The sequence below is a fragment of the Mus musculus genome, chromosome 5, assembly GCF_000001635.26.
Source record: "Mus musculus strain C57BL/6J chromosome 5, GRCm38.p6 C57BL/6J".
Classification (NCBI taxonomy): Eukaryota; Metazoa; Chordata; class Mammalia; order Rodentia; family Muridae; genus Mus; species Mus musculus.
Genome location: NC_000071.6, coordinates 86,020,195 through 86,044,704, shown reverse-complemented (window position 1 = coordinate 86,044,704; position 24,510 = coordinate 86,020,195). Strand labels below are relative to the sequence as shown.

Here is a 24,510-nt window from a genome sequence, read left to right as displayed (position 1 = left end):
TGTGGCTTTCCACTGGAGCATGATTGACTTAGTAGGGCTACACCCTTACAGAAAACTGAGTCTCTCTCTGCCAGCCTTGGTTAGGGGTAGGATTTTGTGCTCCACTGGGCTGGCGTGAGTTTTCACATATCTTGTATATCCTGTCACAACCACAACCATATACGTAACTGCCCTGCTAGTCTGGAAGATGCTGTTTCTTTGCAGGTCACCTTTGCTTTGACTCTTGCATTCTTTTCCCTTCTCCCCGTCAGTGATTCTTTGATGATTTGATCACTTGAGAGGAGGGAATGTGATACAGATATGCCTTTAGGGCTGGACACTCTACGCTTTAGTTTTTTGTGTACTTGCACCAGTTGTAGGTCTCTTTTGTCTACTTACAAATACTTGCTTCTCTCAAGGAGGGTTGGGAGATGTATTAATATATGGGCATAATGAAATCCAATAGGACTCAGTGTAATAATATGTCCATTTAGAGAATAAGATAGTAGGTTGTCCCCTGGGACCTATGACCTGTGTAGCCACAGTGCCAGGTATGGGTTTCATCTTGTGGAATGGCAGCTAAATCCAATTAGGAAGTGGTTGGTTACTTCTGTGCTATTCAGGCCATGATTGTATCAGCAAGCCCATCTTGAGACAAGGCATTTTTTTTAAATTAGGTATTTTCCTCATTTACATTTCCAATGCTATCCCAAAAGTCCCCCATACCCTCCCCACCACCCCTCTACCCACCCACTCCCACTTTTTGGCCCTGGCGTTCCCCTGTACTGGGGCATATAAAGTTTGCAAGTCCAATGGGCCTCTCTTTCCAGTGATGGCCTGCTAGGCCATCTTTTGATACATATGCAGCTAGAGTCAAGAGCTCCGGGGTACTGGTTAGTTCATTTTATGACTCAGATATATGGCGTCTTCAATAGGGTCCAGTTGTCAGTTCTGAAGGATAACCACTAGCACTGACAATATTCTGTAATGTTTGGGTCCTAACTGGCCAACTCCAAAAGAAGCAACCCAATCCTGGCACTCGGTGGTTAGTATGGCTGTTACTGCTACTATAGGGTAACTCTGATTCTCATAATCGGAGGTTCTTTCTCTCTCCCCGCTCTCCCATTTGTGTGTGGATGAGATAACTTTTGTATGTATCATAAACTCATACTGCACAATGAGGTCTTAGTTGCCAGAGGATTTATTATGGTACCAGTCTTCCATGCCTTTGTCCACAAGTTGAACAAAATATAGAAATGCTACATTTCAGTTTTCTTAATGGCTGAATAATATTAAATTGTGACAGTACACCACATTTATTTTCTCACTCTCTCTCTCTCTCTCTCTCTCTCTCTCTCTTTCTTTCTCGAGACTGGGTTTCTCTGTATAGCCCTGGCTGTCCTGGAACTCACTCTGTAGACCAGGCTGGCCTTGCACTCAGAGATCCGCCTGCCTCTGCCTCCTGAGTGCTGGGATTAAAGGTGGATTTCTGAGTTCCCACCATGCCTGGCACACCACATTTTCATATGCATTCATCAGCTGGTGGGTATCTAGGGTGTTTCCATTTCTTAGCTATTGGGAATTTAGGAATCTCACCTCTAGTGGCAAAATATGTCCCTTTTAATCATTCCTTCAGTTTCCAGAACCAAAAAAACCCAAACCACAGTCCTATCCCATTATTCCCAACTGTGATGCAGAGCATTCTTGACTGTGGAGAGCCTGTGTCTCTATCATAGGATAAAGAGTCCTTTGGGAATATACTCAAGAGTGGTGTGATTGAGTCCTATGGTAGTTCTATTCTTAGCTATTTGAGGAATCACCATGCTGATTTCTATAGTGGCTCTACTAATTTGTTCTCCCATTAGTAGTGCGTGAGTGTCCGCATTTCCCTACATTCTTGCCAATATTTGCCGTCTTTTTTTTTTTTTTAAATTCTTAGGCATTTTGATTAGCAAATGATACAATATCAGAGTTTTGATACATGTTTCTCTGATGGCTGAATACAATTTAATGTGTTCTATTCTATATTAGACAACTTGATGCACTTAATAATGTGCACATAGGGATTTCTAAGGCCTGGCTCCACCTAAAATTTATGGCAGCTAGGGTGGAGATCTTTTGCTTGCTTTATTAGAAGAAGTCAAGTACCTTTCACTGTCCCTAGTGAACAGTTTCTGCGTAACATGTTGCAGTGTGTAAATGTGTAAGCCAAGTCCAGGTTTGTTTGGCCGTTACTATTTTCTCTTAAAGTCTAGACTAGGCTTCTAGAGTTTTCAAGTCTCCTTCTGGGTTTTTACTTCCTGTCCTTAGTTTTATTACTTTATGTAAGTGTTTCTTTCTTTTTTTTTTTTTTTTTCCCGAGACAAGGTTTCTCTGTGTAGCCCTGGCTGTCCTGGAACTCACTCTGTAGACCAGGCTGGCCTTGCACTCAGAGATCCGCCTGTCTCTGCCTCCCAAGTGCTGGGATTAAAGGGATGGGTCACCACTGTCTGGCTCAAGGCAACTCTTATAAGGACAACATTGAATTGGGGCTGGCTTGTAGGTTCAGAGATTCAGTCCAGTATCATCATGGCGGGAACATGACAGCATCTAGGCAGGCATGCTGCAGGAGGAGCTGAGAGTTCTACATCTTCATCTGAAGGCTGCTAGCAGAATATTGACTTCCAGGCAGCTAGGACTAGGGTCTTAAAGCCCACACCCACAGTGACACACCTACTCCAGCAAGGTCACACCTCCTAATAGTGCCACTCCCTGGGCCAAGCACATACAAAGCATCACAGGTGGCTTCATTAAAAATGTTTAACATCACATTCTTAAAGAACTAGGGATTACAAACAACAGAGAGACAAGGTGGATTATGTTCATCTGTCAGTTTGGTTATTTCTTAAAATGTTAAACAGTATGTCCATTAAACATTTATTAATTATAGCCTCCTAAGGATGTTAACGTTGTTACTAGCTTTTCATTTTTAATCATGTAAGTTAAGTATTAAAACACTATATTTTAGCATATTTATTATTTTACATTATACATTTTTAAGAATTTGAAATTAGAAAATTAGTATATCCCAATGAAAAGAGAAAAATAGGTATTTCTTCCATTCTACCATTGCTTCTATTATGAATAAAAAGAAGTAGTTTTTCTTAAAAAGCTAAAACAGGCGTGTGCAGACTACTTTTAGAGTCTGAACATTTACTCTTATTTTCTGATTTTTGCATTTCTTCACTGCATTACATGGTTTGCTTAAGACTAGTATAGAGACAACAGTGAAACTCAGTGCATCTGATTACAGTCCTTTAAATAGTTCCTACTTCACAAGACCTTTTCACCTAATTGGACGAAATGTTATTTAATCCTAGCGAACTAGTCTTTATTTTTACACTGTGCCACTCTAGATGATGTGAATTGTGTCTTAGTCAGGGTTTCTTTTGCTCCATGAAAGATCATGATCAAAAGCAACATGAGGAGGAAGAGGAGGAAAATCTTTAGTTTACAACTCTCAGGTTAGGAATTCATAGCAGGATTCTCTGTAGGCAAGAACTGGGCCAGAGGCCATGGAAGAATGATGCTTGCTGGCTTGCTTAGTCTGCTTCTTAGGCCATTTAGGACATGTGGTGGCACTGGCCACAATGAGCTGGGCCCTCCCACATTAATCACTTATTAAGAAATGCCATATTAACTAATTTTATGGGGCCATTTTCTCAATTGTGGTTCCTTGTTCTCAGACAACATTAGCTTGTGTCAAGTTCATGACCAAACCAAGAGGAAACATAACATGTAAAACATAAACACCAAAAACTAATCAGGACCAATACTCCTTGTTATTTTGACACAAAAGGACATCAATTTTAAGTGACAACCTTTCTTGTTTATTTGTTCCCAAGACGATTTGTTAATATCTTTTCATATAAAACACATTTGAAACGTAAAAACTCCACAGTCTTTAAAGCCACTCTCTTTAAAACATTAAAACAAAAGTCTGTTTGAAAGTTCAAGGCCTTTCCAAAATATCTAAGGTATCTGTATAGTGTCCAAGTCTTTTTTAAGTTACATACCTTCAATTTCCAAGAGAGAAGAACCAGAGCCTCTTCACAGTCAAACCAAAACAAAAGAAAGTTCAAATATTGTACGGCTTAGACTTCTGGGAATCACAATCTTCTTCTAGGCTCCAAAAGGGCTTGCCTCAGCACATAGTACACATCTCCTAGGTGGAGGCTGGTTGCTAGCGGCCTTGGTTGTCATCTCAGGCTACTGACAGCTCCAGAATGCTGGGGTCTTCATTGTAACTGGGCTGCACCTTCACCAGTAACCTCTCCTGAGCCACCCTCAAGAAATCTAACCCTGTCACATGGTGCTAAGTTTCAGCATCTCTCCATGAGCCTTTATGGTTTTAAAACCAGTACCACCTGGGACACTCTAATATAAGTTTGGCTGGCAGCACAAGGTACACCTGGGCCACCTTTGGGCCGCAGCTTCTGTGTACTGGCTTTGAAGAAACTCCTGAAAGTTTTGCCTCAATGATCTTAATCACAGCTTATTCTCTAGTCACCGCTCACCAGTACCGATGGTGTCAGCAAAGCAAGGGTTTCACTTTGGTGGTGCAGATGGTCTCTTGTTAACCACCAGTTCTTCAGCTCTAGCTGACCAGAACTACAAATTCTTTTTTTTTAAATTTTTTTTATTAGGTATTTTCTTCATTTACATTTCAAATGCTATCCCCAAAGTCCCCTATACCCTTTCCCCCCGCCCTGCTCCCCTACCCACCCACTCCCACTTCTTGGCCCTGGCATTCCCCTGTACTGGGGCATATAAAGTTTGCAGGACCAAGGGGCCTCTTTTTCCAATGATGGCCAACTAGGCCATCTTCTGATACATATGCAGCTAGAGTCACGAGCTCTGCAGGTACTAGCGGTTAAGTGCACTGACTGCTCTTACAGAGATCCTGAGTTCAATTCCCAGCAACAACATGGTGGCTCACAACCATCGGTAATGGGATCTGATGACTTCTTCTGGTGTGTCTGAAGGCAGCTGCAGTGTACTCATATACAAATTCTTAATTCAAATTTCAAATATTCCCAATAGAGTCTTTAAGGGACTTTCAGCAACTTTCCTCAGAAACTGTAAAAGTTAGGTCCCCATCTTTTGCATTGCTCTCAATGTTATCTTTCAAGCTCCCACAACAGCCTACTGAGGTGCTCTAAGTACTCAGTAGCTTTTCAAGTTTAAAGTTCAAGTGCCAACACAAACCTCCCCAAATCGTGTGGTCGGGCACGTCATAGTAACACTCCATGACCTGGGATCAATCTCTGACTTAGCGTTTCTATTGCTGTGATAAAATACCATGACCAAAAGCAACCTGGGGAGGAAGGGCTTTTCTTTGTTTTTTTTTTTGTTTTTTGTTTTTTGTTTTTCTCTTTGTAACCCTGGTTGTCCTGGCACTCACTTTGTAGACCAGGCTGGCCTCAAACTCAGAAATCCGCCTGCCTCTGCCTCCCAAGTGCTGGGATTAAAGGCGTGCGCCACCACTGCCCAGTAAGGGAGGAAGAGCTTCATTTCACCTTTTCTGCACTGACTATAGTTCTTCATGAAGGGAAGTCAGAGTAAGATCCTGGAGGCAATAACGGGAGCAGAGGCGGGAGAGGAGTGCCGCTTCCTAGCTTGTTCAAAGGTGGCTTGCTCAGCCTGCTTCTTAGATCATCCAGAGCCACCTGCCTAGGGGTGGCGCTGCGCACCATGGTCTGCGCCCTCCCATGTCAGTCACTTACTAAGGAAATGCTCCACAGCCTGTGGCTTATTGGGGCATTTTCTCAATTTTTTTTTCATTAGAAAACACTAGTTTGTGTAAAGTTGACAAGCAAAAAGAAAGAAAAGAAAACAAAAAACTCATAAAACAAACAAAAACCAACCAGGGTAATCACTAAATGTGTGAATTGCCTAAGATGTATAAAGGTGTTCTTTTATGAGTATTTTAGCAAATGTTGCCAGATTATAAACTGTGATTAGAGTTAAAGCTGCCTGTTTTGTATCTGAGTACATGCAAGTATGGTAACGCTTCTTTAGTACAATAAATTTAGGGCTAAAGTTTCAGGGAAATAGGACTACAGCCTCATGAGAGTTATTATGTGGCACTGTGTGCTTTGTAATAAGATATATCCTTTCCTGGTTTTGTAGCACTGTATTTCTTGTGCCTGTCATACTCGAGTTAATTCTGAACCATTATCATAATATTATTTGGGAAAATAAGCATGAGAGTTGAACCTTAAGATAAAATTTGTATGTTATAGTTTCACTTATATGAATGAATAGTTATTATAATTCTTTCATTTGACATCTGTGCATTTGGTGCTATTATGAGTGGAATTCTGTTAGATATGAAAAAAAAACAAGAAACCATTCAAGATCAGTTGTATTATTATTCTCAAAGTATTAAGTATGGTGGTTTATTATATTTAATCTTGTTGCACTTTAGAAATGAAAATACAGATATCTGTCCAAATAATTTAATCAAACATATATAGCTATGACATGCATTTTCTATTTTAAGTAAATACATTTTGGTTATAATTCTACAGCTATGAATTTCAAGGTTTTAGTATATATATTTAATGAAGGGCATTAAAGTAGATACCCAGCTTTAAATTCCTATGATCTTATTATTATAAAATGGAGGGAATATTAAAGAAAATTGAGGGGTAATGTGAACTGCTTTTTTTAAACAGATAGAGATGTTATTCCCTGTATAAAATGTTTATTCAGTAAACAAAGATGAAGCTTCCGTCTCTCTAAAGTGTTGCAGTAATGTTTTGTTTTAGTTCTGTGGTCAGGCACACAGCAGCAGTTCCATTTTCTCCGCCTCCTCCAAGTGACATGAAATTATTAGAAGATGAATTTATTATTGATCGGTCAGATAGAAGTTTTTCAAGTCGACTTTGGGTGATGATACCAAGCAAAGACAGGCATCTGAGCGCCCACAAGCCATCTCCTGAAAACACTGCACTGCTTCAAGGTAAGAAGTCAAGAGAGAAATCTCATAGTTTATCTGCAATGACGTTTGCAAGAAACACACAGTCTGATAAGGCTCACCCAATAGAGGAAGCTCAGCTCTCTGTTGAAGAAAACCCGGCAACTACTTGTACAGATGAGTTGGAAAATGATTGTCGATCTCCTGAAAATAAAATGCAATCTGAGACTGCCAAAACCCCACCCGCATGGGAAAGGACTACGAAACAGAGCCAGAGGAGAGTGTCTAAGCCTAAAGCAGCTGAAGAGCTCAGGAAGGGACAGAGTAGCTGGGAAAATAGCAATGTGTCAAACACTGGCCAAGACAAGCTACAGATCAACTCGAAAAGAAATATGAAGGACTGTGAAGAGGTGAGGAATGAGCCTAATCCCAAGAAACAGAAGCCAGCTCTTGGTAAGTGAACATGTCAGCTCGGCTCGGAGTGTGAATACTCTTGCATCATTTTATAATTGTTAATATTTCTCCTGTCTTTGGGAGGTGAGCAACAGAAAGCTTCTCTAAAGGTTGACCCACCTTTGGGGTTATTCTTGGGAACCTCTCTAGGTATAGTTCAGGACAGAGTCACTTGATTTTTTTTTTTTTTTTTTTTTTTTTAATTTAACATTCCTAAGGCGGAAACATACATGGAGAAGTGAAAGACTAAACAAGTTAATGATATGTTTTCCCCTGCTACTTGGTCATTTTTATGGGGTATGCAGATTGACATAGCTATATGGATGTGTATAGGATGAAAGTAGAGGAACAGAAAATACATCTCTACCCAATATTGCCATATGAGCTTTATAGCTTCATAAATACTTTTGAATATCGACTGGTTAATGAATATATTGTTCTGATATCTTACTATACTGATTGTGATTTTTCATTGTTACAAATTGCCACAAACTTAGTAGATTAAACAACACATTTAATATTTTTAAAATCTTTTTTTTAAAATAAATACATAGCTTTATTTACTTATTTTATGTATATGAGTACACTGTTGCTGTCTTCAGACACACTAGAAGAGGGCATGGGATTCCATTACAGATGGTTGTGAGCCACCATGTGGTTGCTGGGAATTGAACTCAGGACTTCTGGAAGAGCAGTCAGTGCTCCTAATGGCTGAGCCGTCTCTCCAGCACTTGTAAAAAAAATCTTACGGAGTTCTTTAGGTCAAAAATTTCATGGTACTGAGACAACTGAAGGATCTTTGTGTAGCTCTGTTCCTTCTAGTGTGTTTGTGAAAGGGTTAGCTCCTTGCTTTTTCCATCCTATCTACTTACCCATAATCCTAGACTTGCTCCTTCTCCATCATCAAAGCTAGTAATGGCTAGTTTCTTCTGTCACTAATTTTTTGCTTCTCTGCTATCATCTCAATTCCTGTGCAATCACAAGTTTTAAGGATACATGGATTGAGCCAGTAAGGTTAATCCAGAGTAACATCATTTCAAGGTTTATAATTTAGTCATAGTCAGTATCTTCTTCCAAAATAAGGTTTCAAAATAATTAAAATGAGAGGCAGTAACTTCCTGTCTTGGTTTTGAGTAGTGGTAAGTACAAAGAGACAATGTTTTGTCTTTCAAAAGGCAGTCAGCTTAAGGAGCTAGACAGCTTAGTGCTTGCCTTCCGAGCAGAATGACCTGAGTTTGATCGCCAAGCCCCAAGTCAAACAATTATAGCTGTTGTGGTTTCATGCATTTGTAATACCAGTGCTAGAGAGGCAAGGATAGGCCGATCCCTGGGGCTTGATGGTCAGCCAGCATAGCCTTAATGCTGAGTTACAGGCAGTAGCTCTCTCAATAAAATGTAAATGAATACATAAATGAGAAGAGGTGACATTTAGGGTTGTCTGCTGGTTTGCACACGTGTATACCTGTCCGCATGTCCCTGAATGCACAGGTACACACATTCCTCTTTTAGTTTATGACAAGCAGTGAGCAATGTTTACATTTAATTGACAGAAAATCACATCTTATTGAAAACATGCTCTCTTTTAAAAAAACAGTGGTGGAAATAAAATAGCTCATTGCATAATGTAAAATGTTTTTGTAATTGAGTTTTATTTAACTAAAATCTTTTGTGAACTTCTGAAAACATATTCTGAATATTTTTTGTGGTTTTTCTTTAAATTAGAAAATAAGAAAAAAACCAATAGCACCCAAACCAATAAGGAAAAATCTGGAAAGAAATTTTTTTCTGGTGGGTCCAAGAACAAATTTGTTCCCAAAAAAGTAACTTTGACTTCCAGGAGAAGTTGTAGAATTTCTCAGCGTCCATCTGAGTGGTGGAGGGTAAAATCAGATGAAAGTAAGTATATTTATTTAAATTATCTTTATTGAAGGGTCCCTACAGTCATTCTCTATGATGTTATGTGTGAATTATTCTCATTACATAGAAAACTTTTATGAAGATAAAGTTAAATGGATTCACTATTGTCAACTGAAGTATAAAGTTCTCCAGTGCTCTGTATGTAGACATGTGCTGTGGACAAAGTCAAAAGTCCTTGTGCTCATGGAGATGAAGGGTAAAGTCGAGAAAGACAGGAGGGGTGAATAGGTAGACTTGAGTACTATTTTGGTACAATGTTAGCACCTACAAAGAAAGATGATAAACTGAGAAACTTGGAATTATGGGAAACAGATCTTAAGGATTATGTCTTTTCTCTTGCTGTGATAAAATACTCTGATAAGTGCAACTTATGAGAAAAAGGATTTCTTTTGGCCTTCTAGAAGGTAAGACATGGTCTGAGGAGGCTAGCCCCTGAGATTGTATCCAAGTCAGGATCCAAAGAAGAATGCATGTACTTTCTCCACTCTGTATCATCCAGGATCTAAGATGGTAGCCAAGGAATGGTGCCACCCGCTTGCCCTGGGTGGGTCTGCTCGCCTTAGCTAACATTAACACAACTAAGCTAGCGTAGGCATGCCTAGACCCATCTCCTAGCATATTAGGTCCATTATAGATGGTCAGGCAATTAATGTGCAAAGTGAGAGAAAAGATTATTTAAGGAAGTTTATAATGGGATTAAAAAAATCTAGTACATGTCCTGCAAATGCAATTGAAAACAAAAGAATTTAAAAAAATGATGTGGAAAAAATTTAACTTATTAAATTGGTATGTATATTTTTATGTAAATGTAATGGTGTCAGTATTCAGTGAGCCAGATCATTTGAACAAACATGCTAAGTTTAAATTGTCATCGAATCTTTGAGGTTCTGTTGATAGAAATCCTTCAAAAGAAAATAACTCACCAGTGGTATATCCCAATAAAAAGAAGCAGACTAAGAGAAATCATGTATCTAAGAGGGCTGGGAAGAAACCTGGTTCATCAAAAAGACAGAAGACAGAGATGAGCCCAAGAGTACAGAAGTCTTTAAATGTAAAGGATTCTGGAGGAACTGTTAGTGGCCATGATGACACTTCTCGTTCCCAGAGGAAGCCATTGAAAATCATTGAGGCAGACCCAACTCAGAAGAGCCTTGCTATTTCTCGGTAATTTTTTTTTTTTTTGTATTTACAATATAGCTGTCTTTTCTTTTTCTCATTCAGAATTTGCTGGTTTGGCTTTGTTATGCAGTATTGAGAGTAAGAGTAAACATAAAGGACTTGGACAAAGTTGTTCTTAAATTCAGGCTCTGCAATCAGCTAGGTGACAGACACCTAGGCACAGAACTATTCTGAACTTGTTTCCGCATTTGGCAATGGGAAGTGATAGATATTTAGTTGTATAGTATATCACATAGATTGTTTAAATTAATGCCTCTTGGTGTCACTTTTTTTCTTAGTCTCAGCCCAGGTTTGTATTGTTACTCTATTATATATTTTTTTAATTTGGCGTCTTTGTAAACTCTAGATACCTTCATGAACCTGACTCTTTTACAACTGAACATGATGAACTATACTTACTATAGCCAATTTTATATTGCTTGTATGATCATTTGTATATTGTTTCTAGAAGAAAGATCTTTTCAAAATACATTTGAAAACTATAATTTTAAACTTTTTTCATAGACCTAAAAGAGGCTGTAAGTATCGAAACAATGTTATGACATCACCGAATGTTCATTTAAAGTCTCATACTGAGGAATATACAAGCAAGACACAAATGGAGTCTGCTTCCAATTCAGAAATGTCTAAACGTTCAGTGTGGGAAGAAAGGTATGTATACAGTGTAGTGATAATAGAAGCCACTCATTACACTAGTTACCCATTTCAGTGTAGCAGCTTATTCCCAAACATTATTTGATTTTTGGTGTTAGCTTGCAAATGTATTACTTTATACCTTGTGTGAGCTGGAAATCTGGGCAAGGGGTACCTAGCTGGGCTAAGTTTGGAAGTGTCTTTCTCTTTTGTAAATCTTTGAAGACTTGTCTACAACGTTGTTTCCCATGGCTTTTGGTAGTCGACCTTCATTTCTTTTTTTATGGCAGCTGACTTCTTACAAAGTAAATGATCTGAGAGAAGAAAGTGACCATAAGGGAAATCAGTGTCTTTTGATGACTTAAGGTCATCACAGCTCCAGACCACATTCGAGAGAAGGGAAATGAAGTTTTATCTTTTGAAAAGATTGCCAAGGGCTTTGTGGATGTGTTGCTAAAACATCTACTAACACTGAACAAGTGAAACTAATATGCTGGTATTACCTACGAACTGATCAAACCTTTCAAAGTGAAAGACTAGTGAATGAGAGCAACTCCTCAGCTGTTGAAGGGGGCACGAGGGTTCTTTACTGTGGGAGGGACTATGATTGTTACTTAGCCCAGGCCCTGGGCCTACTGATGGACCTAAACTACCCTTGACTTTTCCATCCTGCTGCCTCTTGAGTGCTAGGATCATAGGCATGTACTACCAAGAAGCATACCTAGACCTTTTACATTCATGGATCTGTTAGAAGGCTAGTCAAGTCCAATAGCAACATTCTTTGATAAAAATAAGAGAAACCAGCAAGCGTATCCTAATTTTAAAAAGGAATTGTCTATAAAATATGAAATTAAACCTGTAGTAGCTGTCTGTCTGTCCATCCATCTCTGTCTCTGTCTCTCTCTCTCATTTAGATAGATTTGACTCAATTATGGGATCAAGTCATAGTCCTTGCTTTATGCTGCATGGCAACACATTTTTGATGACCCACTGCATCACTTTTAATTTCATAAGAAAGAGACATGATAGTTTTAAGACATGATCATGAGATTTAGACACACAGAAATATATATTATAAAAGCACAAATGTTATGTTTGTTTTGTTTTTAAGTGGACCTTCCAGGTTCAAGAATTATGAAATGCCAGGGAGCAGTAATTCTGAGATGGGTGATGAACAGGACCAGAAGAGTTTGCGTAAGTTATTATTTTCTACTATCTTGGTTTCTAAGCCACTATGAATATAAAGTAGTCTGTGTTTATTTATGTTTTCAGTAGTAGCAAATGTGGGACTACTCCTAACTTCCTACTTCCAGCTTTATGGTTGGAAATTTGTTGAAATGGTCTAGACTGGTAAAGGCACTTGATGCTAAGCCTGACCACCTGAGTTGAATTCCCTAGAATCCACATAGTAAAGGGAGACGATTGATTTCCACAAATTGTCCTCTGCTCTTCACACATAATCCTTGTATATATCATCCTGCAACAGAATGGATGGATGGATGGATGGACAGGTGGACAGCCAGACAGATCAATAGATAGATTTGTTAAGCTGACAAGGAAATACTTAAAGCAGCAGTAACTACATGTAGATGGCTAATGAAGATAGGTGGTTGATATATTGAGTTCATTATACTCTTTTCCTCTATTTTATATAAGTTTGAAAGTTTTCATGCCTCAATACAGTTTTACACTTTTTTTCAGTGCTTGAGTATAATGTTATACTATCATTTTTATTATTAATTCACTATTTTTTTTACTGTTTTTACATTTATATATTTTTAAACTTTAACACTTTGTATATTCTTTACCTTTTATTTAGTAAAGAAACAGTGAATTTGCCCAAGTATAATTTTGAATAGTTTTCCCTATATAGTATTTGTAATATGTTCTTTTAAAAATGTATTTTTAAAGTATTTAAATTTTTTTGGCTTTTTAATTTTATGTTAATGAGCTTTTTGCATGTATGTCTGCATCACATGTATGACTGATGACTTTTGATGTCCAAAGAGGGCATCGGATTCCCTGGAACTGGAGTTAGCAGATAGTTGTGACCCACAATGTGGGTGCTGGGTGGAATGTGTTTGCTATTTGTTTGTTTTATTGATAGTAAATTTTGGAAGTTAAGAGAAATTACTGATTATTTGTTATAAGGTTGGTGGTTATATGAAATAGACACTCGAAAGAACATTAAGGTTGTTGTCTAAGCACCTGAGACAGTAGCATTGTTCTTACCCCATGGGGACTTGTGGAAGGAGGAGCAGATACAGCAGAATCTTAGGTCAGGGGCTGCCAATCTGTTTTTTCTCCTCGGAGACCCAGCTCCTGGATTCCTTAATTCTTTGTATTGTTTTCTTTGCTTGTATTTCATTAACTTCTGCTCTGAATTCTATTGTTTCTGGCCATAGACTGGGTTTGGATTTGTTTTGTTCTTGTTCATCTTAACTTTTTGAGTTTCATAAATAAGATTGTTTGCAGGCTTTTTTCTTTGGTAATGTAAGCACTTACATTTCCCTTGCAGGGCTGCTGTGACTGTGACCCAGTAGTTTTGCTGTTATGGTCTCCTTTTCATTTAGTTCCAAGAAATCTTTTTTTTTCCCCTTGATTTTTTCTTTGCCCCACTAATCATTTACTTATGAGTTCTTTGTTCTCCATTAGTTTGTGTACTTACTGGAAGTAAGTTTTATTGTTTCACCATGGTCAGATAGGCTATAGAGAGTTATTTCAATCTTTCTGAATCTGTTAAGAATTGTGTGTGTGTGTGTGTCCCAGGATATCACCTTTAGAGAAAATTCCATGTGCTGAGTAGCATGTATATTCTTTTGTGTTTAGATAGAATAATCTGTAGATACCTGTTAATCTCTGTGATCTATTAATTGTGATGTTTCTGTTTCTATTTTGTTCAGATGACCTGTCCATTGCAAATCGCAGGATATTGAAATCACATTTATTTACTAATGGGGGGGATGCTTATTTGTTACTTTTACTTTAGTAGTTCACGTTTTATGAAATTGGGTGCACCGGAGTTTGGTGCACATTTGTTTATGATAGAAATATCTTCTTGGCTAATTCTTCCTTTGATTAGAATGAAGCATTCTTCTTTTAGTCTTCTGATTATTTTAGCTTGAAGTCTATTTAGTCAAATATTAATGGTCACCAACACTTTCTTGCTTCTTGGTTGCATTTGGTTGCAATACCTTTTGCCACCTAACTCACTTTCAAGGGTGCCTATCTTTATGGTTAAGTTGAGTTTTGTGTAAAAAAACAAACAAAAAAAGATGGGTTTTATTTCTTTTTTTATTTTTTATTTATTTTTTGGTGCACGTCTTTAATCACTTGGGAGACAGAGGCAGAAGAATCTGTGAGTTTGAGGCCGGCCTGATCTACAGAGTAATTTCCAGGACAGGCAGGGCTACACAGAGAAACTCCGTCTAGAGAAACTAAAACAATATTAATGATAAAACAACAATGTAGGGGGCTGGAGCAATGGCTCTGTTAGGAGCTTGCTGTTTGCAGAGGAGCTGAGTTTGGTTCTCAGGACTGGCTATCCTGGTGAGTCATTTACCATCTGTAACTAGCTCCAGGGGACCTGATGTCCTCTTCTGGCCTCCCAGTCACCTGCATACACACCCTCTGGCACACATGAAAGTAAACTAAATAAAAATATTTTTGTAAAATATGCTGTGTTCATCAGCAAAGTCTATAAGATGATAAGCCTTCTGTATCTATAATCCATATATACAGATATATGCATATATCAGAATTTGATGTACATTCATGAGTTGGAGGTCATTTTCTTTGAAATGACACTTTTTCTAATTTATTGTGAAAGTGGCTGTTTAGGCTACTTGGATTGCCAGAGCCCACTGTTTCTTTTTTTTTTTTTTTTTTTCTGGATTGTCTTCTTCTTCCTCCTTCCCCCCCCCCCCTCCTCTTACTTTTCTTTATTTCTTTACACTCCAGATTTTATTTCCCCCATCCCCCACTCACCTTCTGACTGTGGGTTTTATTTCTGAATCCATTCAGCAAACCTGTGGGTTTTATTGTAGAGTTAAGACGGTACACATTCAAGTTGTTAGGCTCCATTATGTCAGGTGTTGTATTTGCTAGTGGCTCATTTTCCATTCATGAGCAAAGGAGAAGGCTGTTTGGGCTTTGTTCCTCCTAATGGTTGTGCTCTTTAAATAAGTTTATTATAGCAAAGTATAATGAGATGTTATGCTGTTTTTCCTTAGCTTGTACTGTTTATCAATGAAAAATTAAAGTATAAGTTAGATTTTCATGTTTAAACCTTATTTATAATACTTACTAAAGTTGGCCATATGCTACCTCAAGTCAATAGAAAATTAGCAGGCATGTTGCGTTGTTTATAATGCTATCTTTTATATTTTGCAGATTTTACAACAAGAAGTTTTAATATGGTACCAGATAAAAAATTACATCACAAATTAGGTAAAATAATTTATTCTTACAATATTCCCATTGAAAAAATGGTACTACTGAATCTCTCTTTAAATATAACATAATTTAAGCAGGGAAAATATATCCAGATTACTGTTATGTATTTAGTTCTCAGCATTTCAAAATATATCATTATAACCCACTGAGTTATTATTCTATTGTTTGTAAGTCCTATAGTCCTTAACTTTCCTCTGCTCTGTGATGCTACCTAAGTAAAGAGGCTAGTGGGGGTAACTGCCAGATAGATGATGTCCCGAAGAGCTGCTCTCCCAGTTTCTCTAGTAGCAAATGAGAGAACTGCATTAAAATCCCACAGCTTATCAAAAGATACTTGTCAGTCAAAATCCATAGGATCTCCCACCTTTGTGTGATGCAGAGCCTTTGTGTTCTATTGAAGCCGTCTGTCTAAGACATAACCCCACCACAGTTGACATAGTGTATTTAAAAGTTGGTAATTTTTCTAGCTTTATCTATTTATTCTGCCATTATATGTCATGCTCGTCAGCTTTAACTACGAGTTCCACTTTGTCTACTATTAAAGGAGAACTAGCTTTCTGTTTGTATTAGCATGCTAAATAGGGACAATAGTTTTTAAATATGATTTTATTTATTTTTCAGGGTGCTAGTGATCATCTTAGGGTCTTTCAAATTCTATGCAGTGGTTGGATTCCAACCACTAACTAAGCTGCACGCCTCACCTGTAGTCTTTGATGTGAAAGCTTATAAACACAGATCAGTGTACTATACAGTTTAGTCAAATTCAGTAGTAGAATTCCTTAGTAGAGGAATTCACTTTATACAAATTATTTCAGATAACAGCATGCTTTATTTTTCCTTTACTTAACAAGTATTTAATTTCCAACAGTAACTGGTCTTTTTTGTTTTTGCTAGATGAGTTGAAAGACCATTTCTTTTCTCCCTTCTTTCTGTCTTTGGCCGTTTCAAAAATGTGCCATGCTTTCTCCTTCAAACGCTTGGGTACCCTGTGACATTTATACATCTCTTCTCCTTTAGGACTAGATGTGTATCATCTCAGTAGTATAGAGTGTTCCTTTAGCAGAAAGATTATACACTTTCCCCAAAGGCCTATGCTCTGGCTCTTGGCTATTTTAGTAGTGTCAGGTTTGGATATCATCTCATGGAATGAACCTTAAATCCAGTCAAAAAGTGGTTGGTTACTCTCATAACATTTTTGCCACTATTGTGCCAGTATATGCACTAATCAGGTTGCTGTTGTAGGTTTCTGGATTTGTAGCTGGGTGGTATTCCTGACAACTTTTCTCTGGTAGCATGAAAAGAACCTCTCAGCACCATGATGCTCAGTAGTAGAGGTGAAGCTCTAGTTCATAATCAGCTTAATTTCTCTGTGTTTGATGACATAAGGAAGTTGTGTATTCAGTAATAGGGCCTTACTTACTGAGGCTGAAGAGAGTAACCAGTAGCATTGACCATAACTTGGCAGTGTTTGGGAGTTTGGGCAGGTTATGGGACTCCCGTGGCCAGTGACTCAACAAGAGGTAACCTATTCCTAGCGCTGGCCTGTTTAGTTGGTGCCATATGATGTTTCCCCCATTATATGATGACTCCATTTAAGGTCTTTTAATTTCACGTATGTAGTTTAAGAAGCTTATAAAATGGTAGGTTTCCCTATGGCTTTTCAAAATGCTGTTAGATGTCCATCTAAAAATTTCCTTCCCCCCATTTAATCTTCTTAGTCTAATTTCCCCTTTATCTCTTTATAACCCATATTCTGGTACCCATTCCTTGGGAGAGCCCCTCCTTCCCTGGTTCCTTACTAAGTATTTAACCTCTGTAGTTATTTGGGTTGAATCAGATATGTGGGAAACTAACAACCATATAAAAGAAAACACATCATCGTTGTTTATTTGGGTCCGGGTTACATCATGCAGGATGATTATTTCTAGCTTTATCCGTTTACTTGCAACTTTTATTTTTCTTAACAACTGAATAATATCACATTGTAAAAATGCCACATTTCCCTTAACTGTCTATCAGTAGATGGACATTTCGGCTATTATGAAAAGAAGAGCAGTAAGCATGGATGAGCACGTGCCTCTGTAGTGAGATATGGTTCTTTGGGACTATAACTAGGAGTGGTATGGCTGGATCAGTTTTTTGAGAAACCTCCTTCCTGATTTTTGTAGTGGCTGTACAGCTTTGCAGTCCTACCAGCAATGGAGGAGTGTTCCCCTTTCTCCACATCCATGCCAGCATGTGCTGCCATTTGTTTTATTGATCTTGGCCATTCTGACTGGAGTTAAGATGAAATTGCGAAGTAGTTTTAATTTGCATTTTCTAGATGGTTAAGGATGTATTTCTCAGCCATTTGTGTTTCATCATTTGAGAACATTTTAGTTGTATACCCATTTTTAAAATTGGGTTAATTTGTTTTCTTAATGGTCAGTTTTTTTCTTAATGTATTCTACATATGAACCCTTTATCAGATGTATAATTGATAAAATTTTTTTTTACCCTATTCTGTTAGTTGCAGCTATGCTCAAATTATTGTGTCTTCTGCCATATAGAAGCTTTTCGGTTTCATGAGAACTTATTTATTAATTATTGGACTTTGGCTTAGCTGTTGTACTATTGTTGAGTTCAAACATCATGACTGAAACAACTTATAAAAGGAAGCATTTATTTGGGGGCTTGTTTGCTTACAGTTTAAAGGAATAGTCCATTTCCATTATGGTGGGGCATGAGAGCAAGCAGGCCAAGAATGGTGCTGGGGCAGTTGCTGAGAGCTTACATCCTGATTCACAGTGTGTAGTCAGAGGGAGAACAAGACTGGGCCTGGGCTTTTGAACAAGGGCTTTTGCAATCTCAAAGCTCAGTCTCCAGTGACATACTTCCTCCAACCGGGCTATGTCTCCTAACCCTTTCTAAACAATTGGGAACAAAACATTCAAAATATATGAGCCTCATTCTCATTTAAACTACCACAATCTTCGTCCTTGTGCTTTGATGTCTTGTTCAGAAAGGCTTCTCTTGTGCCAATGAGTTCAAGCCTATTCCTCACTCTCTGCCACATTCAGAGTATCTGGTCTTATATTGAGGTCTTTGATACATTTGAAGTGGAGCTTTATTGCAGGGCAACATCTATTTTCATTGTACATGTAGCTGTCCACTTTGATCAGCACCATTTGTTGAAGATGCTGTCTTTTTTCCATTGTGTAATTTTGGCTTGTCAAAATCATGTGACCATAGGTGAGTGGAATTATGACTGGGATTTCCATTTGATTATATTGATCAGTGTGTCTGTTTTTATACCAGTACTGTGCTGTTTATATCACTGTAGCTCTCTCTAGAAGTTCTTTTATTATTCAGGATTCTGTTAGCTATCCTTTGTGTGTTTGTATTTCCATATGAAGTTGGAGACTGTTTAATTCTGTCGAGAAATATGTTGGAATTTTGAGGGAGTTTGCATTGAATCTGTAGATTGCTTTTGGAAAGATGGATCTTTTCACAATATTAATCCTACAGTTTGAGAGATCTTTTCATCTTCTGGTATCTTCAGTTTTTTTCTTCAGTGTCATAAAATTTGTTTTAAGTCTTTCACTTGCCTTGTTAATTCTCTCTCTCTCTCTCTCTCTCTCTCTCTCTCTCTCTCTTTCTTTTGATTTTTTTTAAACTGTGGAAGGTACTATTTCCGTAATTTCTTTTTTTTTAATTGTTGTTGAGGTTTTTTTGTTTGTTTGCTTGTTGTTTTCTTTTTCAATTAATTTATTCACTTTACATCATGATCGCACATCACTCACACAGCCCCTCCACTCATCCCCCCTTCCCTTACCTCTGAGAAGGGGGATGCCTCCCTCTCCCGGGTACCAACCCACCCTGGCACCTCATATTACTGCAGGTCAAGGTATATCCTCTCCCCTTGAGGGCAAGGCAGCCCAGTTAGGGGAACAGGATCCAGGATCTACAGGCAGGAAACAGAGTCAGGGGCAGCCCCCCTTCCCACCTGCTCCAATTGTTGGATTACCTGCATGAAGTTTGCAAGTATTTTATTGAGATTTTTGCACCTATGTTTATAAAGGATGTTTGGTCTGTAACTCCTCCTTGCTTGGGTCTTTGTATAATTTTGCTATCAGGATAATATTGGCTTTGTAGAACCAACTAGGAAAAAATCCTTTAGTTTCTATTCTGTGGAATAATTTGAACAATATTGGTGTTAGTTCTTTCAATTTGTGGTAGAATTCTGCATCCTTCTATCCTTGGGCTGGTTTTCTTTCCTTTTTTGGGGGCGGTGGAGAGTCTTAGTTATTGTTTCTATTTTACTTGTTATATATCTATTTACATTGTTTAATCTCAGTTTTACTTTGGTAGGTTGTATATATCAAAAACTTAATTTCTTTTAGGTTTTCGGGTTTGATTTTTCTTTTCCTGGTCCCATATCTTGATAGGTATTCTTTTTTTAGATTGGGAAATGTTTTTTTATGATTTTGTTAAAAATATTTCCTATGCCTTTGACCTTGGTTTCATCTGTTTCCTTTACACTTATGTGTAGGTTTGGTCTTTTTGTAGTGTCCCATGTTTCTTGGGTGTTCATATCTGGGTTTTTAAAATTTAACACGTTCTTTGACTGAGCTACTTGTTCTGCTTCCTTCATTACTTGAGAGTCTCTCTCCAGTGTCTTTCATTGATGAGGCTTGCTTTTGAGGAGTTTGGTTGACATCCCGAACTTTCAAAGTACAGTTTTACTTTTGTCTGTGTTTATATATATATATATATATATTGGGGGTATGATATTTTCTTTATTTAAATTTCAAATGGTATCCCCTCCCCCCGCTTCTATGAGGGTATTCCTACACCCACCCACCCACTCTTGCCTCCCTGCCCTCAATTCCTCTACACTGAGCCATCTGTAGAGCCTTAATAGGACCAAGGACCTCTCCCATTGATGCCTGACAAGGCCATCCTTTGCTACATCCTTTGCTACATATGCAGCTGGAGCCTTGGTTGGTGGCTTAGTCCTTGGGAGCTATGGGGTTAATGGTTGGTTGATATTGTTATTCCTATGGGGCTGCAAACCCCTTTAGCTCCTTCAGTCCTTTCTCTAGCTCCTTCATTGGGGACCCTGTGCTCAGTCCAATGGTTGGCTATGAGCATTCGCCTCTGTATTTGTCAGGCTCTGGCAGGGCCTCTCAGGAGACAGCTATATCAAGCTCCTTTCAGGAAGCATTTCCTGGCATCTACAACAGTGTCGGGTTTTGGTGACTGTATATGGGATGAATCGCCAGGTGGGACAGTCACTGGATGGATGGCCTTTCCTTCAGTCTCTGATCTACACTTTGTCTCTATATTTGCTGCTATGAGTATTTTGTTCCCCTTTCTAAGAAGGGCAGAAGCACCTACACTTTGGTCTTCCTTCTTCTTGAATTCATGTAGTCTGTGGATTGTATCTTGGGTATTTGTAGCTTTTGGGCTAATACCTACTTACAAGTGAGTGCATATCATATGTGTTCTTTTATGATTGGGTTACCCCACTCAGGTTGATATTTTCTGGTTCTATCCATTTGCCTAAGAATTTCATGAATTCATCGTATTTAATAGCTGAATAGTATACTTTTGTGTACTTTTGTCTGTGTCGTCCCCCCCCCCCCCCGTCTGTGTTTTCTTTACTGGTTCTTTTTTTTGTTAAATTCATGTATCTTGACTTGTTCTCATGATTTTACTCATTTCTTCGTGTTTTCGTGATCTTCATTAACACGGTTATTCATATCCTCTCTAAGGTCTTTGAGCATATTTGTTTACTGCTATTTTGCAGTCCTTTGCTGTGCTTCAGCTAAAATGTTTTTCCTGGGGTCTATTACCACAGGGTTGCAGTCTTCTGGAAGAGGCATCTTGGTTATTCATGTTTGTTTTTGTGGCTTCTGAAGTTACGACTTTTGAAGTGTTTCTCGCATAGCTATCTGTTTTGTCTTTGTTATGTGGTGGATATTCTTGTCTTGCTTGCTATTGCCCACTCTGGGTCCTCGGCAAGTGTGATTTCTTTGGGATTCCTGATTCCCAGCTGAGTGTGGTAACTGGTATCCCTGTAGACACCAGTTCTGTGGGTGCCTAAGATGTCAAAGGACTGGAGACAGGCTAGAAGGAAAGGCTGAGAGGTGTGATGAGGAAAAACTATCTGCACCAGAAGATAGGGGCCCAAGGGTTAGGAATGGGCTGGGAGGCCTTGCTCAGGTGGGCAGGCTGCAGCAGGACTAATGGTTGGTCTAGAGAGTCCAGAGAACAGGAAGGAAGATAAAACTTCTTGCGCCTGGGATGGAGCCAAATGTTCTGACTGGGAGTCTCTGGTAGAGGTGGTTCTGTAGGTTAACAGTAGTCATAAACTAATGTAATCTCAAATTATAACAATGAATCTGGTTAATATATGGAGTGTAGCGTTGTTCAGATAAGACAAGACCATTAATATTCTCACACATGGGTATTATCAAATTTTTATTTTTTGGTCAATGTAGAGGTCTCATTTTTCATGGACTTTTGTTTATTTGTACAGACATCTAGAAATGATTTTTGCCTCTTAATTGAAACATTATGTTCTAAAAGTTGACGTGCATCTTTCTACTATGTTTATTGAATATTTTGACTTTGTTTATTGAATGTTTAACTTTTGACAGTACTGCCCTCCAACTCACCAAATGTTCGTCGATCTAATAGAATACGTTTGAAACCTCTGGAGTATTGGCGAGGGGAACGGGTAGATTATCAAGAAAGTTCGTCGGGTAAGACCTGTTTCAGAGTATAATGTCTCCTAAATGAAGGAATTATTATTCCAATTTATCATATGACAGGCCTTATTCTACACATTTATATACATTACCTCATCACCCCCCCCCCCCGACACACGCACACATACACACATAAACACATCTAAGAATAGGTTTCAAATTCAGGTTTGTCTCATTATTATAGAAATGCTAATTTTGTTTCTCTTTTTGGCTGTTTGACTGCTTTTGTTGACATTGCCCTTTAGATATCTGAAGTTTCTAATAGTGCAGAGAGAATCCTTTTTAAGGTGATTTTATTTTAATTATACATGTGTGGATAGGTGTGAGGATGTGCACAGAGGCAGAGTCATTGGAGTCCCCTGGAGCTGGAGTGACCAGGAGGTTGTGAGGCACCGCACATGGGTGCTGACAGCTCAAGGCTGGCTCTTTATAAGAGCAGTACAAAGTCTTTTCCAGCGAATCAGCTTTCCAGCTCAAAATGAAACATAGTAAAATGAGAAAATTGATATCTGATGGAGATGATACCTTCTTATTCTTAGCAATTTTATTTATTTATTTATATTTATTATTATTACTATTTATTTTTTTATTAGGTATCTTCCTCATTTACATTTCCAATGCTATCCCAAAAGTCCCCCATACCCTCCCCCCCACTCCCCTATCCATCCACTCCCACTTTTTGGCCCTGGCGTTCCCCTGTACTGGGGCATATAAAGTTTGCGTGTCCAATGGGCCTCTCTTTCCAGTGATGGCCGACTAGGCCATCATTTGATACATATGCAGCTAGTGTCAAGAGCTCTGGGGTACTGGTTAGTTCATAATGTTGTTCCACCTATAGGGTTGCAGATCCTTTTAGCTCCTTGGGTACTTTCTCTAGCTCCTCCATTGGGGGCCCTGTGATCCATCCAATAGCTGACTGTGAGCATCCACTTATGTGTTTGCTAGGCCCCAGCATATTCTCACAAGAGACAGCTATATCAGGGTCCTTTCAGCAAAATCTTGCTAGTGTATGTCTTAGCAACTTTATAACGAGTTAACAAGGAGCTAAATGTTGAAGTTACTTCCCTATTTAGATGGATGTAGTCATGTTAAAGGATTCTTCAATGTGGCTTGCTGCTTTCTGTTCATTACTAGTTTCTACAGCTTCCTGTTTGTTTGTTTGTTTGTTTGTTTTTAACCCTCCACTGAAAACTATTTCAGGTGAGTAACAAGTCCTTGAGTCTTATTTCATCTGTGCTTCTGAACTTATAGTGTAAAAGACTCAGGTGAAATTGGTTAGGATTTTTGTCATTTTAATAGCTGTAGCATGTAGTGATATTTCCCTAGGTACTTTGAAATGAAATATAATATATTTAATGTTTTCCTTTAAGCTTTTAATGTCCCCAGAAATGTTATTTTTGCCTTTTTTTCTTAAATTTTAGGACAACTTGTGCTTGAAATAATATCCCCATCTTCAGTACCCACGAAAATAAAGGCACAAAGAAACCTCGGCAAAGTCAACAAAAAAGTTACCAAGAAGCCGACCCATCTCAATAGCCATGAAAGTAGGAAACTGTTCCTCTCATAACTTAGATTTCATACCTCTTAAAACTTCAGACATAATATTCTCATTCGTAAAACTCACTTTTTAATGCCATACTCCCATTTTGTTTTTTTGTTTTGCCTTTTTTTTAATTAGATATTTTCTTTTCTTTTTTTTTTTTTTTTTTGATTTGTGGTTTTCTTTTCTTTTCTTTTCTTTTTTTTTTTTTTAATTTTTTATTAGGTATTTAGCTCATTTACATTTCCAATGCTATACCAAAAGTCCCCCATACCCACCCACCCCCACTCCCCTACCCACCCACTCCCCTTTTTTGGCCCTGGCGTTCCCTTGTACTGGGGCATATAAATTTTGCGTGTCCAGTGGGCCTCTCTTTCCAGTGATGGCCGACTAGGCCATCTTTTGATACATATGCAGGTAGAGTCAAGAGCTCCGGGGTACTGGTTAGTTCATAATGTTGTTCCACCTATAGGGTTGCAGATCCCTTTAGCTCCTTGGCTACTTTCTCTAGCTCCTCCATTGGGAGCCCTGTGATCCATCCATTAGCTGACTGTGAGCATCCACTTCTGTGTTTGCTAGGCCCCGGCATAGTCTCACAAGAGATAGCTACATCTGGGTCCTTTCGATAAAATCTTGCT

At 38.4% G+C, this 24,510-nt stretch overlaps 1 protein-coding gene across 9 annotated transcripts in view; it reads left to right on the top strand.

Moving 5' to 3' along the window:
- Cenpc1 (centromere protein C1) overlaps nucleotides 1-24,510 on the top strand; it is a 53,945-nt gene that overhangs the window by 21,258 nt on the left and 8,177 nt on the right. For 8 of the 9 annotated variants that reach the window (XM_017320638.2, XM_030254097.1, NM_001345904.1 and 5 more), the window contains 8 exons: nucleotides 6,792-7,393; nucleotides 9,116-9,289; nucleotides 10,195-10,474; nucleotides 10,994-11,140; nucleotides 12,234-12,316; nucleotides 15,515-15,571; nucleotides 22,222-22,326; nucleotides 23,754-23,876. In XM_017320638.2, coding sequence (XP_017176127.1) covers nucleotides 6,847-7,393; nucleotides 9,116-9,289; nucleotides 10,195-10,474; nucleotides 10,994-11,140; nucleotides 12,234-12,316; nucleotides 15,515-15,571; nucleotides 22,222-22,326; nucleotides 23,754-23,876 — 1,516 coding nt within the window. In that variant the 5' untranslated portion in view covers nucleotides 6,792-6,846. The remainder of the gene's footprint in view (nucleotides 1-6,791; nucleotides 7,394-9,115; nucleotides 9,290-10,194; nucleotides 10,475-10,993; nucleotides 11,141-12,233; nucleotides 12,317-15,514; nucleotides 15,572-22,221; nucleotides 22,327-23,753; nucleotides 23,877-24,510) is intronic. The other variant, XM_030254095.1, reaches the window with a different exon arrangement.